This window comes from Lethenteron reissneri, chromosome 69, assembly GCF_015708825.2.
Source record: "Lethenteron reissneri isolate LAM-NWPU_2019-01 chromosome 69, ASM1570882v1, whole genome shotgun sequence".
Lineage (NCBI taxonomy): Eukaryota > Metazoa > Chordata > Hyperoartia > Petromyzontiformes > Petromyzontidae > Lethenteron > Lethenteron reissneri.
The window spans coordinates 6783792-6800188 of NC_083847.1; the positions used below are offsets into that span (position 1 = coordinate 6783792).

At 59.7% G+C, this 16397-nt stretch overlaps 1 protein-coding gene across 1 annotated transcript; it reads right to left on the bottom strand.

Moving 5' to 3' along the window:
• Positions 1 to 159: 159 nt before the first annotated feature.
• Positions 160 to 14840, bottom strand: LOC133360465 (sal-like protein 2). The gene is made up of 7 exons (XM_061579190.1): positions 14731 to 14840; positions 11895 to 12047; positions 5541 to 6560; positions 4867 to 4977; positions 2436 to 3251; positions 1809 to 2066; positions 160 to 1113 (listed from the first exon to the last, which is right to left on the bottom strand). The coding sequence occupies exons 1-7, from the start codon at positions 14762 to 14764 to the stop codon at positions 959 to 961; spliced, it is 2547 nt and encodes an 848-aa protein (XP_061435174.1). The 5' UTR covers positions 14765 to 14840; the 3' UTR covers positions 160 to 958.
• Positions 14841 to 16397: the final 1557 nt, after the last annotated feature.

Genomic DNA, 16397 nt, shown 5'->3' on the forward strand with positions numbered 1-16397 from the left:
CGCAAAAGACGACTCGGCCAACGATCTCCTTGATACTCTTAGTTCTTTCGGTAAAGTCACCATGTAGGTAAAAAATGAAATTAAAATTTATAAAAAATAAAAACAATAAAATCACGACGTTTCGGAGGCAACACAAGCTTCCGTCTTCAGGTGAAACTTCTCTTCACTTGATACAGATTTTTTGCTGTGACAGTTTCACCTGAAGACGGACGCTTGTGTTGCCTCCGAAACGTCGTGATTTTATTGTTTTTATTTTTTATTAATTTTAATTTCAACTTTTACCTACGTGACTTTACCGAAAGAACTAAGAGTATGAATCCTTGCAGTCACGAAAGCTTCAAATCTAGGATCTCCTTGCTGCTGTGGCTGTGGCTGTGAATTTCAAGATGTCCGTTGAGCTGCTTTCGCACCGCCGTACGTAGCCAACCTTGCTAATCTGTGTGTCTCTGTGTGTCTCTGTGGGTCTCTATGGGTCTCTGTGGGTCTCTGTGTGTCTCTGTGTGTCTCTGTGTGTCTCTGTGTGTCTCTGTGAGTCTCTGTGGGTCTATGTAGGTCTCTGTGGGTCTCTATGGGTCTCTGTGTGTCTCTGTGTGTCTCTGTGTGTCTCTGTGGGTCTCTGTGGGTCTCTGTGGGTCTCTATGGGTCTCTATGGGTCTCTATGGGTCTCTGTGTGTCTCTGTGAGTCTCTGTGGGTCTCTGTGGGTCTATGTGGGTGTCAACAAACTAAACACGACAACAAGTGCTGAAGAGATGAGTTTGTCAATCCAGGTGAAGACTCTAGAGTGCACAGCTCCCAATGGCTTCCTCACATCGGAAGGAAGAGCGCGTTCCAGACGGCCGCAAAAGCAGCGCAATCTGAAAGCGCCGCGCGACGATGCCGTCTTTGTCCGAAGGCTTCGCCACAAGCCGCTGCCGCCGATAACGCGACGATGCTTCACGTCGCTCCGTGTCGATGAGCTCAGCGGCGAGGTGTCGCGGTGGCGTCGCCGTCGCCGCCGCCGCCGCACCGGAACGAACGCCGGTCGCCGTGCGAACGCCGGTGCTTGGCGAGGTTCGAACGGCTGCCGAAGCGGCGGCCGCAGTCGGGGCAAGCGTGGCGGCCCTTGCCGGCGCCTGGGGGGGGGGGGCGGCACGCCGAGGGGGGCGATGTTCCGGCTGTACGACACTCGGTGCCTAAGGAAAGTGTAAAAGTCTAAACATTGGTAGCAAGAACCCCGACTTGAACGTTTTCTCTTAAGTTGAGCCTGGCACAGCCTGTGGATGTGGCGGCCGTCTGGATGTGCCTGTGTCGCTGCTGCTACTGCTGTTACTGCTGCTGCTACTACTACTGCTGCTACTACTGCTGCTGCTACTGCTGCTGCTACTGCTACTACTACTGCTACTACTGCTACTACTGCTGCTGCTGCTGCTACTTCTACTGCTGCTGCTACTACTGCTGCTGCTGCTACTTCTACTGCTGCTACTTCTACTGCTGCTACTACTGCTGCTGCTGCTACTGCTACTACTACTGCTGCTGCTACTGCTGCTACTACTGCTGCTACTGTTGCTACTACTGCTGCTGCTGCTGCTACTACTGCTGCTACTGCTGCTGCTGCTACTACTGCTACTACTGCTGCTACTACTGCTGCTGCTGCTACTACTGCTGCTACTACTGCTGCTGCTGCTGCTACTACTGCTACTACTGCTGCTACTACTGCTGCTGCTGCTACTACTACTGCTGCTGCTGCTACTGCTGCCACTACTGCTGCTGCTGCTGCTATGGACGTGGGAGGGGGGGGGGGCACAGGCTCTGTGGGAGCTGGACTCACCTTTCCTCGTGTCCTCCAACTCCACTACCACCTCCGCAGGCCTCTGCTGCTGCTCCTCCACCACCTCCTCCTCCCCCATCACCTCCTCCTTCACCTCCTCCTTCACCACCTCCTCCTCCCCCATCACCTCCTCCTTCACCACCTCCTCCTCCTTCACCACCTCCTCCTCCTTCACCACCTCCCCCATCACCTCCTCCTCCTTCACCGGGAGGCCACCGTCGCCACCCAGCGCCGCCATCGCCTCTGCCTCTCCCACGTCTATAGCGGCAGCAGTAGCAGCAGTAGAAGTAGTAGCAGCAGTAGCACCATCAGCAGTAGAAGTAGTAGCAGCAGTAGCACCATCAGCACCATCAGCAGTAGCAGCAGTAGCAGCACCACCAGCAGCAGCAGCCAGACAGACGCCCACGACGCAAACGCGACAATAAAACCTCCACCACCACCTCCACCTTCACTACCACCAACACTGCTCCGTCCGTCTGTCCCTCCCGACCTCCTGCACACCAGGCGAGGTAGTCAACATCTCCTACCCACCGTGGCGTCAGGGTCGGGATGGCACCCACGACCTCCTGCACACCAGGCGAGGTAGTTAACATCTCGTAGCCACCGTGGCGCGAGACGGGGACTCACCGTAACCGTCATCCTGGCGCTCCACCTTCACCGCCACCGTCGTCCGCATGGAGGGACCCTCCTCCTTCACTTTGCCGGATCCCCTCTCTGTGAGCACGCCGCTCGGGGTGGAGGAGCTGTCTGTAGACATCTCCTCCTCCCCCCCCTCCTCCTCCTTCCCCTCTTGCCGCTGCCACCGCTCTCCGGCCGTGTCCCCCTCGCCCCCCACCACCGCCGGCGCCCCGAGGCCGCCAGCGCCGCCCCCCCACCGCGGTGGCCCGAAGTTAGAGACGAGCGTGTACTGCGGCGCCGGCACCGGCTCGGCCGCCCGACCCTCGCGGCCTCCCCGGGCCCCACGCTGGCGAGCGCCGTGGCGGGCGTGCTGGTGGTCCTTGAGGTGCGCCAGCAGCACAAAGCGCTCGCCGCACGAGTCGCAGCGCCACTGCCACATGTCGCCGCAGCTGCCGCCGCCGCCACGCTGGTGCTGGCCCAGCTCGGCCGGCGTGAAGAAGGCCGAGCCGCAGCGGGCGCAGGCGTAGCGGCTGCCGGTGCCGTCCCTCGCCGCCGTGATGGCGGTGGTGGCGGTGGTGGCGGTGGTGGTGGTGGCGGTGGTGATGGCGGCGGTGGTGGCGGCGGTGGTGGCGGCGGTGGAGTCTCCCCCCCCGGTGCCCCCCCCCTTCTCCCGGGCTGCGTCAAGGATGAGGCGGCGGCTGCAGTTGATGCGGGAGATGCGAGACTGCGACGTGCCGAAGAGCCGGGCGATGGAGTCCTGCGACCACCGGCGGTCCAGCAGCGCGATGATCTGCAGGCACTGGGGCAGCGTCATCGGTCGCCTGCCTGCCGGCGGGACCCGGGGATCGGCCGGTTTGGAGAATTAAATACGGTAGACACAAACTCCCTGGTTCTGCATAATGCACGGGCACAAGTAGTACTAATCACATACCTGCATTTCCCATATCCCCTCCCTTTGATGCTGCTAAGCCTGCATAATGCACGGGCATAAGTAGTACTAATCACATACCTGCATTTCCCATATCCCCTCCCTTTGATGCTGCTAATCCTGCATAATGCACGGGCATATGTAGTACTAATCACATTCCTGCATTTCCCATAAATATGCTAAATTCCTCTTGATATGCAAATTCTTTTGTCGAAGCGCCCTTTCCCCCCCTCCCAACCCAGCTTATATATATGCTCCAAGCTCGTGTGCTGTTTCATTCAGACGCTGTCTCCCCGACAGACCTGGTTTTCACCTGAGGACGGCTGCTTGCGTTGTGGCCGAAACGTCGTGAGAATTATTTTATTATGTTTTATTTGTATTATTTTATTACTTCCCTTCTACGTGACTTTACCGAAAGAACCAAGAAGATGAATCCCTGGTTCTTTCGGTAAAGTCACGTAGATTGAAAAAATTATAGAGTAAAAGAAAACACGACGTTTCAGATCAAGACAGGAAACACAATCCGTGATCTAATCCCGTCCGTGAAGGGGGTCATTCTTGACTTGCAGTACCCTGGAGTCTACAAACTGAGGGGCACCTGCGGTAGCAGTCGCATTGAGGATACGAAACAACACGCCTCGGACCGTGTCCGCGAACACAAAGCAGATCTACAACACGGCAGAACCAACACCTCTGCCGCGGCTGACCACTGCTACAACGCTGCGGGCTCGCGTGATATTGACTTTTCCGAGACCAAGGTGCTCTGCAAACCTTCGGGCTACCATCAAAGGTTTGTTCATGAAACCATCCAGATATAGAAATATAACTTGAACCGAGAGGATGGATACAAGTTGAGCAATCATTGGAAGGATGTTATTAACCAGGTAAAGCCTTCACTTTTCGATGTAAAGCTTTCGTGACTGCAGGGATTCATCTTCTTGGTTCGTTCTGTAAAGTCACGTAGAATGGAAACAATAAAAATAATAAAATAAAACATAATAAAATAATTCTCACGACGTTTCGGCCACAACGCAAGCAGCGGTCATCAGGTGAAGACCATAAAACATAATAAAATAATTCTCACGACCAGGTCTGTCTATTTTTATTGTTTCCATTCTACGTGACTTTACCGAAAGAACCAAGAAGATAAAGCCTTCACTGTTGTAGTTGTTTTCATCTTGTCCGCTGGGTACTGGTAGATTTTTCCGAGTCACTTTCCCCGCCGTGTCCCACTACTAGCCCCACCCAGCCTCACTTCTTCTCCCCCTCGCGCTCACGCAGCCCCCCCCATTCCCCTACCCCCCTTTCTCCCCCCTTGCCCCCCCCCCACCTTTCCTACCTATATAACCTCTTGCCACGGCAGCTCTCTCGCCCACTCCAGCGTTTGTCTTGCCGATGAGGATCGCCTGCGTTGCCATCGAAACGTCGTGGTTTGTTTTGTTTTACATCATTTTATTTCTACCCACGTGACTTTGCCGAAAGAAGCACAGAGCAGAGCAGAGTGGGTCTCACCGATCTTGCTGACTGCCGGCGCCGGCTGTGGGCCCCAGCCGGCCCCCACCACCGACCCCTCCCCCGTTCCCCCTGGGGGGGGGGGCCCTGTCTCCGAGGGGTGCCCCTGGGCTGGGGGGGGGGCACGCAGGAGGTAGGGGGGTGGGGGGGTATGAGGGGTAGCCGTTAGACACGCCCCGTCACCGCCCCCGGTGTTACCACCAGCGTACCCACAGTACACCCACAGTGTTACCACCAGCGTACCCACAGTACACTCCTGGCGTTACCACCAGCGTACCCACAGTACACTCCCGGCGTTACCCCCGGCGTTACCACCAGCGTACCCACGGTACACCCCCGGCGTTACCACCAGCGTACCCACGGTACACTCCCGGTGTTACCACCAGCGTACCCACAGTACACCCCGGAGTTACCACCAGCGTACCCACAGTACACTCCCGGCGTTACCACCAGCGTACCCACAGTACACCCCCGGCGTTACCACCAGCGTACCCACAGTACACTCCCGGCGTTACCACCAGCGTACCTACAGTACACCCCCGGCGTTACCACCAGCGTACCCACAGTACACCCCTGCCGTTACCACCAGCGTACCCACAGTACACCCCCGGTGTCACCACCAGCGTACCCACAGTACACCCCCGGCGTTACTCCCGGCGTTACCACCAGCGTACCTCGGTCCTCCCCTTCCACGCCCTCCAGCTTCACCAGGGCCGATGGCCCTCCGTCTCTCGCTCCACCGCCACCACCACCACCACCGACACCACCACCGCCACCGCCCGGCCCCTGTCCCCGCGCCGCCGCCCCCGTCCCCGCGTCCGTGCCGACCCCCGGCGCCGGCGTCCGCAGGCGCCCGTGTCCGGCGTAGGCGATCATGGTGAAGTGCGCCTGCTGCTGCGCCGGCTCGCCCCGCACGGTGCCGGTGCCGGTGGCGTCGTCTTCGTCGTGCGCCCGCAGGTGTCGCTTGAGCACGGCGATGGTGGGGAATCCGCACTTGCACTCGTTGCACTGCCACAGCCACTCCACCGTCGCCCGCTGCAGCTGCTGCTGCTGCTGCTGCCGCTGCTGCTGGCGGCGGCGGCGGCAGGGGTCACACCGATGACGAGGATCACGATGCCGACAATGCCGATGCCGACGATGCGGCAGCAGCGGCGGCGGTAGCAGCGGTGGCTCCGGCTCGTTCCCGGCAGGCCCCCTGGAATTCTGCTCCGCTTGGGAGACTCCGATGGGAGCAGCTCCGTCTCCCAGGGGGCGGCCGCCACCGTCACCGTCACCGGGCGGTGTCGGCGGCGGCTCCGTGCCGCTCCCCGATCGCCTGTGCAGCCGCCGGTGCCGGTCGAAGAAGAGGGGATCCCCGAAGCACATCCCACACTCCTCGCACACCAAGTCCACATCGCCGCTGGCGAACCACGATGACGACGACGACGAGGAGGAGCAGGAGGAGTCGTGGTGGCGTCTCCTCGCCGCGGAGGGGCGAGCTCGCAGGGGCGAGCGGCGACACCCACTGGACGCCTGGCTGGGCGCCTGGCTGGGCGCCTGGCTGGGCGCCTGGCTGGACGCCTGGCTGAACGCCTGGCTGAACGCCTGGCTAGTCCCCTGGCTGGTCCCCTGGCTGGAGGCCTGGCTGGATGCCTGGCTGGGCGCCTGGCCGGACGCGGCCCCCCGGAGCGCCAGGCCCGGCGGCCTCCCGGCATCTGCGATGTCGGTCAGAACAACGCCGATTATAACGATGACGATTATAACGATGACGATTATAACGATGACGATTATAACGATGACGATTATGACGATGACGACTGTTCCCGGAGCCACTGGGAGCTTCGCCACTTTTCTATCATCATGGTCTATATTGACAAACTAAATTCTTTAGAACTGCTTCTTGTTGTTGTCGTTGTTGTTGTGTTCAGTTTGTTGTCATTCCCCCGCACCTCCGATTAGCGCGATTGGCTCCGTGACGTTCAACGTACACACACACACAGAGACCCACAGACACCCAGACCCATAAAGACACCCATAGAGACACCCATAGAGACCCACAGACACCCAGACCCATAGAGACACCCACAGAGACCCACAGACACCCAGACCCATAGAGACACCCACAGAGACCCACAGACACCCAGACCCATAGAGACACCCACAGAGACCCACAGACACCCAGACCCATAGAGACACCCACAGAGACCCACAGACACCCAGACCCATAGAGACACCCACAGAGACCCACAGACACCCAGACCCATAGAGACACCCACAGAGACCCACAGACACCCAGACCCATAGACACCCACAGAGACCCACAGACACCCAGACCCATAGAGATGTAATATAGTAAATTACGGCGGGAGACCACTTGACGGGTAGCACACTTTATTAACACTTTCTTTAGCCACAATAACACGTGTGGACAACTACATCTCACGCTACGCGTTCCACCCGGCTACACACACACGGGCTCTCCGACCCCGTAGCTTCCAGGGGAACTCACAGACCCACCCCGGCTGGGGTATGGGTCACGACCACTGGGTCCCGCAGCCCGGCCCTCACACGGACGTCCGGCCGCGGGTCCCAAGGTCCCGCCTCTGAGCCACACAGGGTCCCGGCCCTTACAAGGACAGCGGGGCTAGGGGTCTCAGGGCCCTATCTCTTCCTCCTCCGTCTTCCGTCTTCACTGGTTACCAACTCCCCGAGCACCCGCGCGCATCGCCTTTCATAGCCCTCCGCTCCCGAGGGGGCGGAGCCTATGTGGACCGCGATGTGAGCACCCACTCGAGGTGACCAATCACCACGCGCTGCCACATGATCCCTTACTGCCAGCGCGTGTCACCACTACATAGCCAATCACCCCGCGCTGCCACACGATCCCTTACTGCCAGCGCGTGTCACCACCACATAGCCAATCACCAGGCGCTGCCACACGATCCCTTACTGCCAGCGCGTATCACCACCACATAGCCAATCACCACGCGCTGCCACACGATCCCTACTGCCAGCGCGTGTCACCACTACATAGCCAATCACCACGCGCTGCCACACGATCCCTTACTGCCAGCGCGTGTCACCACCACATAGCCAATCACCAGGCGCTGCCACACGATCCCTTACTGCCAGCGCGTGTCACCACCACATAGCCAATCACCACGTGCTGCCACACGATCCCTTACTGCCAGCGCGTGTCACCACTACATAGCCAATCACCACGCGCTGCCACACGATCCCTACTGCCAGCGCGTGTCACCACTACATAGCCAATCACCACGCGCTGCCACACGATCCCTACTGCCAGCGCGTGTCACCACTACATAGCCAATCACCAGGCGCTGCCACACGATCCCTTACTGCCAGCGCGTATCACCACTACATAGCCAATCACCACGCGCTGCCACACGATCCCTACTGCCAGCGCGTGTCACCACCACATAGCCAATCACCACGCGCTGCCACACGATCCCTACTGCCAGCGCGTGTCACCACTACATAGCCAATCACCACGCGCTGCCACACGATCCCTACTGCCAGCGCGTGTCACCACTACATAGCCAATCACCACGCGCTGCCACACGATCCCTTACTGCCAGCGCGTGTCACCACTACATAGCCAATCACCAGGCGCTGCCACACGATCCCTTACTGCCAGCGCGTGTCACCACCACATAGCCAATCACTAGGCGCTGCCACACGATCCCTTACTGCCAGCGCGTGTCACCACCACAAAGCCAATCACCAGGCGCTGCCACACGATCCCTTACTGCCAGCGCGTGTCACCACTACATAGCCAATCACCACGCGCTGCCACACGATCCCTTACTGCCAGCGCGTGTCACCACTACATAGCCAATCACCAGGCGCTGTCACACGATCCCTTACTGCCAGCGCGTGTCACCACCACAAAGCCAATCACCAGGCGCTGCCACACGATCCCTTACTGCCAGCGCGTGTCACCACTACATAGCCAATCACCACGCGCTGCCACACGATCGCTACTGCCAGCGCGTGTCACCACCACATAGCCAATCACCACGCGCTGCCACACGATCCCTACTGCCAGCGCGTGTCACCACTACATAGCCAATCACCACGCGCTGCCACACGATCCCTACTGCCAGCGCGTGTCACCACTACATAGCCAATCACCACGCGCTGCCACACGATCCCTACTGCCAGCGCGTGTCACCACTACATAGCCAATCACCACGCGCTGCCACACGATCCCTACTGCCAGCGCGTGTCACCACTACATAGCCAATCACCACGCGCTGCCACACGATCCCTTACTGCCAGCGCGTGTCACCACTACATAGCCAATCACCACGCGCTGCCACACGATCCCTTACTGCCAGCGCGTGTCACCACTACATAGCCAATCACCACGCGCTGCCACACGATCCCTTACTGCCAGCGCGTGTCACCACCACAAAGCCAATCACCAGGCGCTGCCACACGATCCCTTACTGCCAGCGCGTGTCACCACTACATAGCCAATCACCACGCGCTGCCACACGATCCCTTACTGCCAGCGCGTGTCACCACTACATAGCCAATCACCACGCGCTGCCACACGATCCCTTACTGCCAGCGCGTGTCACCACTACATAGCCAATCACCAGGCGCTGCCACACGATCCCTTACTGCCAGCGCGTGTCACCACTACATAGCCAATCACCACGCGCTGCCACACAATCCCTACTGCCAGCGCGTGTCACCACTACATAGCCAATCACCACGCGCTGCCACACGATCCCTACTGCCAGCGCGTGTCACCACTACATAGCCAATCACCACGCGCTGCCACACGATCCCTTACTGCCAGCGCGTGTCACCACTACATAGCCAATCACCAGGCGCTGCCACACGATCCCTTTTGCCAGCGCGTGTCACCACTACATAGCCAATCACCACGCGCTGTCACACGATCCCTACTGCCAGCGCGTGTCACCACTACATAGCCAATCACCACGCGCTGCCACACGATCCCTTACTGCCAGCGCGTGTCACCACTACATAGCCAATCACCAGGCGCTGCCACATGATCCCTTACTGCCAGCGCGTGTCACCACCACATAGCCAATCACCACGCGCTGCCACACGATCCCTTACTGCCAGCGCGTGTCACCACCACATAGCCAATCACCAGGCGCTGCCACACGATCCCTTACTGCCAGCGCGTGTCACCACCACATAGCCAATCACCACGCGCTGCCACACGATCCCTTACTGCCAGCGCGTGTCACCACCACATAGCCAATCACCAGGCGCTGCCACACGATCCCTACTGCCAGCGCGTGTCACCACTACATAGCCAATCACCAGGCGCTGCCACACGATCCCTACTGCCAGCGCGTGTCACCACTACATAGCCAATCACCAGGCACTGCCACACGATCCCTTACTGCCAGCGCGTGTCACCACCACATAGCCAATCACCACGCGCTGCCACACGATCCCTACTGCCAGCGCGTATCACCACTACATAGCCAATCACCACGCGCTGCCACACGATCCCTACTGCCAGCGCGTGTCACCACTACATAGCCAATCACCAGGCGCTGCCACACGATCCCTTACTGCCAGCGCGTGTCACCACCACATAGCCAATCACCAGGCGCTGCCACACGATCCCTTACTGCCAGCGCGTGTCACCACTACATAGCCAATCACCACGCGCTGCCACACGATCCCTACTGCCAGCGCGTGTCACCACTACATAGCCAATCACCACGCGCTGCCACACGATCCCTACTGCCAGCGCGTGTCACCACTACATAGCCAATCACCACGCGCTGCCACACGATCCCTACTGCCAGCGCGTGTCACCACTACATAGCCAATCACCACGCGCTGCCACACGATCCCTACTGCCAGCGCGTGTCACCACTACATAGCCAATCACCACGCGCTGCCACACGATCCCTACTGCCAGCGCGTGTCACCACTACATAGCCAATCACCACGTGCTGCCACACGATCCCTTACTGCCAGCGCGTGTCACCACCACATAGCCAATCACCAGGCGCTGCCACACGATCCCTACTGCCAGCGCGTGTCACCACTACATAGCCAATCACCACGCGCTGCCACACGATCCCTTACTGCCAGCGCGTGTCACCACCACATAGCCAATCACCAGGCGCTGCCACACGATCCCTTACTGCCAGCGCGTGTCACCACTACATAGCCAATCACCACGCGCTGCCACACGATCCCTTACTGCCAGCGCGTGTCACCACCACATAGCCAATCACCAGGCGCTGCCACACGATCCCTTACTGCCAGCGCGTGTCACCACTACATAGCCAATCACCACGCGCTGCCACACGATCCCTACTGCCAGCGCGTGTCACCACTACATAGCCAATCACCAGGCGCTGCCACACGATCCCTTACTGCCAGCGCGTGTCACCACCACATAGCCAATCACCAGGCGCTGCCACACGATCCCTTACTGCCAGCGCGTGTCACCACTACATAGCCAATCACCACGCGCTGCCACACGATCCCTACTGCCAGCGCGTGTCACCACTACATAGCCAATCACCACGCGCTGCCACACGATCCCTACTGCCAGCGCGTGTCACCACTACATAGCCAATCACCACGCGCTGCCACACGATCCCTACTGCCAGCGCGTGTCACCACTACATAGCCAATCACCACGCGCTGCCACACGATCCCTACTGCCAGCGCGTGTCACCACTACATAGCCAATCACCACGCGCTGCCACACGATCCCTACTGCCAGCGCGTGTCACCACTACATAGCCAATCACCACGCGCTGCCACACGATCCCTACTGCCAGCGCGTATCACCACTACAGAGACACCCACAGAGACCCACAGATTAGCACGGTTGGCTTTGTACGGTGCGATGGAAGTTCAACGCAAGTGCCAGCATCATCTCCTAGTGCTGCTCGCGCGTGACGTGAGGACTCGCCGTGAGCTCACGGACGCGGCGTTCTTGTCGCCGGAGATTCCTCCTGGCCGTTGAGCCGAGCGTCGTGAACGAGACGCAAAGTCGGGGACCGCCTCACCGCTCTGATCATCGTCGTCGTCATCGTCGTTGTCGCCGCTGTCGTCGGCATCGGCGTCGTCGTCGTCCTCCTCCAAGGCAACCTCCACCTGGGCCGGGCTCCGGGAAGAGGCACCTCTCAGTCCTGAGTCACCACGGTGAGCCTCAACCACGTCTGATGGAACCACAGAGAGAGACAGAGATAGAGAGACAGAGAGAGACAGAGAGAGTGAGAGACAGAGAGAGACAGAGAGAGTGAGAGACAGAGAGAGTGAGAGACAGAGAGAGTGAGAGACAGAGAGAGATACAGAGAGAGAGAGAGATACAGAGAGAGTGAGAGATACACAACTCACCAGCCAGCACCATGCTCACGCTCAAGTCTCAGGCACTCTGTGAATGTTGAACTTCTTCCGTACCGTACGTAGCCAACCGTGCTGATCTGTGTGTCTCTGTGGGACTCTATGGGTGTCTCCGTGGGTCTGGGTGTCTGTGGGTGTCTGTGGGTGTCTGTGGGTCTCTCTATGAGGTTGTATTGGTCTCTGTTGGTCTCCATGGGTCTGAGTGTCTGTGAGTCTCTATGTATGTGTTTGTATGTTGAACTTATTTCGCGCCGCACATAGCAAATCGTGCTAATCTGTTGGTCTCTGTGGGTCTCTGTGGGTGTCAATGGGTCTGGGTGTCTGTGGATCTCTGTGGGTTTGGGTGTCTGTAGGACTCTGTGGGTCTGGATGTCTTTGAGGCCCCTGGGTGTCGGTGGGTCTCTGTGTGTCTGTGGGTTTCTGTGTGTCTGGCTGTGGTGAGTAGTGCCATGGGGGGAGGGCCGATTCTGATTGGCCGTTCCCCTCATGGCGATTGTAGCCACCACAGCGGCCAAAAGGGGCTCTGAACGGGTACGAGGGGCTGGTAACCTCTGCACCTTCAATTCATTATCGCTAAACCATGAAAAAAAATCAACCGAAGTTTGTGCCAGAGGCCCCGGGGGGACAGGCGTCCATGAAGTCTCCTGGCCAAGTCCCATTTGGCGGAGCCAGGAGATTGAATTCCTATTCTCGGGGTTCCTCCAGAAACAGCGAAAAACCACTTCGTGTGGCCACGTGGAATGTTCGAACGCTCACTGCGGAGGAGAGGCTGCCACTCCTCTGTCGGGAGCTGGACTGGTACCGCCTGGATCTCTGTGGTATTCAGGAGGTCCGGTAGACCGGCTCTGGCTCCTGCCACCATGAGGGGTGGACAGTCCTCCACTCGGGGCAGGAGACTGCCAAACAACAGGGTGTGGCTCTTCTGAACAAAATAATGCAAGGAGTGTGTGAGTGTGGTGGTGAGGTGTGGGAAGCTGTAAGCCCCAGGCTAGTTTGGGCTCGCCTTCCCATCAACCAGAGGCGATGAGTGGTGGTGGTGGTTACTTATGCCCCCACTGAAGATGAACATCAGTGGAGGGATGCAGGCAAGGTCAATGAGTTAGATGCCTTCTATGACCTCCTGTCAAAGGTGCTGGCTAAGGTGGCCACTCGGGACAGAGTCATCTTGTTGGGTGACTTAAATCCCTCAGTTGGTCATGATGCTGGCACCTGGTCTGGAGTGATTGGGAGGCATGGGCCAGATCAGCTCAATAACAACGGTAGGTGGCTGCAACACTTTTGTGGAGCTCATGGGCTTGTAATTACTAACACGCTGTTCCAGGATCGGCGCATCCACACAACATCATGGATGCACGCCGGGTCCAAGCAAGAACATCTGCTGGATTACATCGTGACGGATCAGCGGATGCGGGCCCATGTCCTTAACACCAGAACCTACCGTGGAGCTGATCTGCCACTGACCATCGCCTTGTCATCTGTGAAATGCACCTGCCATTCTTCCATTTAGCTGGTGGGTGTACATCCAGGACCCCATTCAAGCCCACATCATTAGACCTGCTTTGCCAGTACCAAAATATGATAATAGGGTTTTTCCCCTTTTTTCTGGCAACAGAACTGAAACCTTTTTACGAGAATTCATGTAACATCATTAACCACAATACTTGCAGTCAAAATGCGAAAAAAAACACACTGATCGTATGATGCATTGCCCTTGAAACTGATTGGTCCACACCAGAGACAGCTTTCTTTTGAGCCTCGTCTCAATTGGTGCTCGATCAGATGACGCCGAAAGGCGTACAGCTCAAAGACAATTCACTATCAAAGAAATTAGCATAGTCGCCCTCCAACAACAACGGAGGGCGGAGGAGCGACGCTCACAACAACGAGCGGAGCGCCGGGTGGCTAAAGCACAGCAAGTTGGCACAGTAGGGGGCACAGGTGGTGCATCAGCCGGTCATCTCGGTCATCTCGGTCAGTCGACCCGTGGCACCTGCTCGGTCTGCCCCGTGACCTCCTGCCAGTGGGCGTTCGACACTTCACGTGGCCTCAAGGTGCACTTGGCCTGGCACAAGCGTCGTGGTGACGTCACCGCCACTTAGTGGCGAATGGCGGTTGTTGTTGTTGTTAAGTGTGGAGGTGTGGTGTGTGTTGGTGTGTGTGTGGTGTGTGTGGTGTGTGTTGGTTTGTGTGTTGTGGTGTGTGTGTTGGTGTGTGGTGTGTGTGTGTGTGTGGTGTGTGTGTGTGGTGTGTGTGGTGTGTGTGTGTGGTGTGTGTGTGTTGGTGTGGTGTGTGGTGTATGTGGTGTGTTTGTGTGGTGTGTGTGTGGTGTGGTGTGTGTGGTGTGTGTGTGGTGTGTGTGTGGGTCAGAGGGGAGGGATGAGAGGGGGGGGGGATGAGGGGGGGGGTCGAGACGTGGGGGTTAGAGGGGGGGGGGGGGTTAGAGGGGGGGGGGTAGTGGGGGGGGGTGAGGGGGTTGAGGGTGGGGGCTGCGAGCGGCACCTCGTCCATTCAGACTCCCCTCCTCCTCCTCCATCCCCTCGTCCCCGCCGCAGTGGAGAGGCCTGGAGAGCCTGGAGAGCCTGGAGAGCCTGGAGAGCCTGGAGAGGCCTGGAGAGCCTGGAGAGGCCTGGAGAGCCTGGAGAGGCCTGGAGAGCCTGGAGAGGCCTGGAGAGCCTGGAGAGCCTTGGAGAGGCCTGGAGAGCCTGGAGCGGCCTGGAGAGCCTGGAGAGCCTGGAGCGGCCTGGAGAGCCTGGAGCGGCCTGGAGAGGCCTGGAGAGCCTGGAGCGGCCTGGAGAGGCCTGGAGAGGCCTGGAGAGCCTGGAGAGCCTGGAGAGCCTGGAGAGCCTGGAGAGCCTGGAGAGGCCTGGAGAGCCTGGAGAGCCTGGAGAGCCTGGAGAGCCTGGAGAGCCTGGAGCGGCCTGGAGAGGCCTGGAGAGCCTGGAGCGGCCTGGAGAGGCCTGGAGAGGCCTGGAGAGCCTGGAGAGCCTGGAGAGCCTGGAGCGGCCTGGAGAGGCCTGGAGCGGCCTGGAGAGCCTGGAGAGCCTGGAGCGGCCTGGAGCGGCCTGGAGCGGCCTGGAGAGCCTGGAGAGCCTGGAGAGCCTGGAGAGCCTGGAGAGGCCTGGAGAGCCTGGAGAGCCTGGAGCGGCCTGGAGAGCCTGGAGCGGCCTGGAGAGCCTGGAGCGGCCTGGAGAGCCTGGAGAGCCTGGAGAGCCTGGAGCGGCCTGGAGCGGCCTGGAGAGCCTGGAGAGGCCTGGAGAGCCTGGAGAGCCTGGAGAGCCTGGAGCGGCCTGGAGCGGCCTGGAGAGCCTGGAGAGCCTGGAGCGGCCTGGAGAGGCCTGGAGAGCCTGGAGAGCCTGGAGCGGCCTGGAGCGGCCTGGAGAGCCTGGAGAGCCTGGAGCGGCCTGGAGCGGCCTGGAGAGCCTGGAGCGGCCTGGAGCGGCCTGGAGAGCCTGGAGAGCCTGGAGAGCCTGGAGAGCCTGGAGCGGCCTGGAGCGGCCTGGAGAGCCTGGAGAGCCTGGAGAGCCTGGAGCGGCCTGGAGCGGCCTGGAGAGCCTGGAGAGCCTGGAGCGGCCTGGAGAGCCTGGAGCGGCCTGGAGAGCCTGGAGCGGCCTGGAGAGCCTGGAGAGGCCTGGAGAGCCTGGAGCGGCCTGGAGAGCCTGGAGAGGCCTGGAGCGGCCTGGAGCGGCCTGGAGCGGCCTGGAGCGGCCTGGAGAGCCTGGAGCGGCCTGGAGAGCCTGGAGAGCCTGGAGAGCCTGGAGCGGCCTGGAGCGGCCTGGAGCGGCCTGGAGAGCCTGGAGAGGCCTGGAGAGCCTGGAGAGCCTGGAGAGCCTGGAGAGGCCTGGAGCGGCCTGGAGCGGCCTGGAGAGCCTGGAGAGCCTGGAGAGCCTGGAGAGCCTGGAGAGCCTGGAGAGCCTGGAGCGGCCTGGAGAGCCTGGAGCGGCCTGGAGCGGCCTGGAGAGCCTGGAGAGCCTGGAGCGGCCTGGAGAGCCTGGAGAGCCTGGAGCGGCCTGGAGCGACCTGGAGCCTGGAGTGACCCTCCACATCTACTCGGCGGCGTCAGTGCTCATCACAGCGGTGACGTCACGCGAACGCGGGGGCCCTGAGACATGAATAACCCCGCCCCTCTCCCCCCTCTAGTGTCGAGCATCTAGATGCGAGCCAAGACT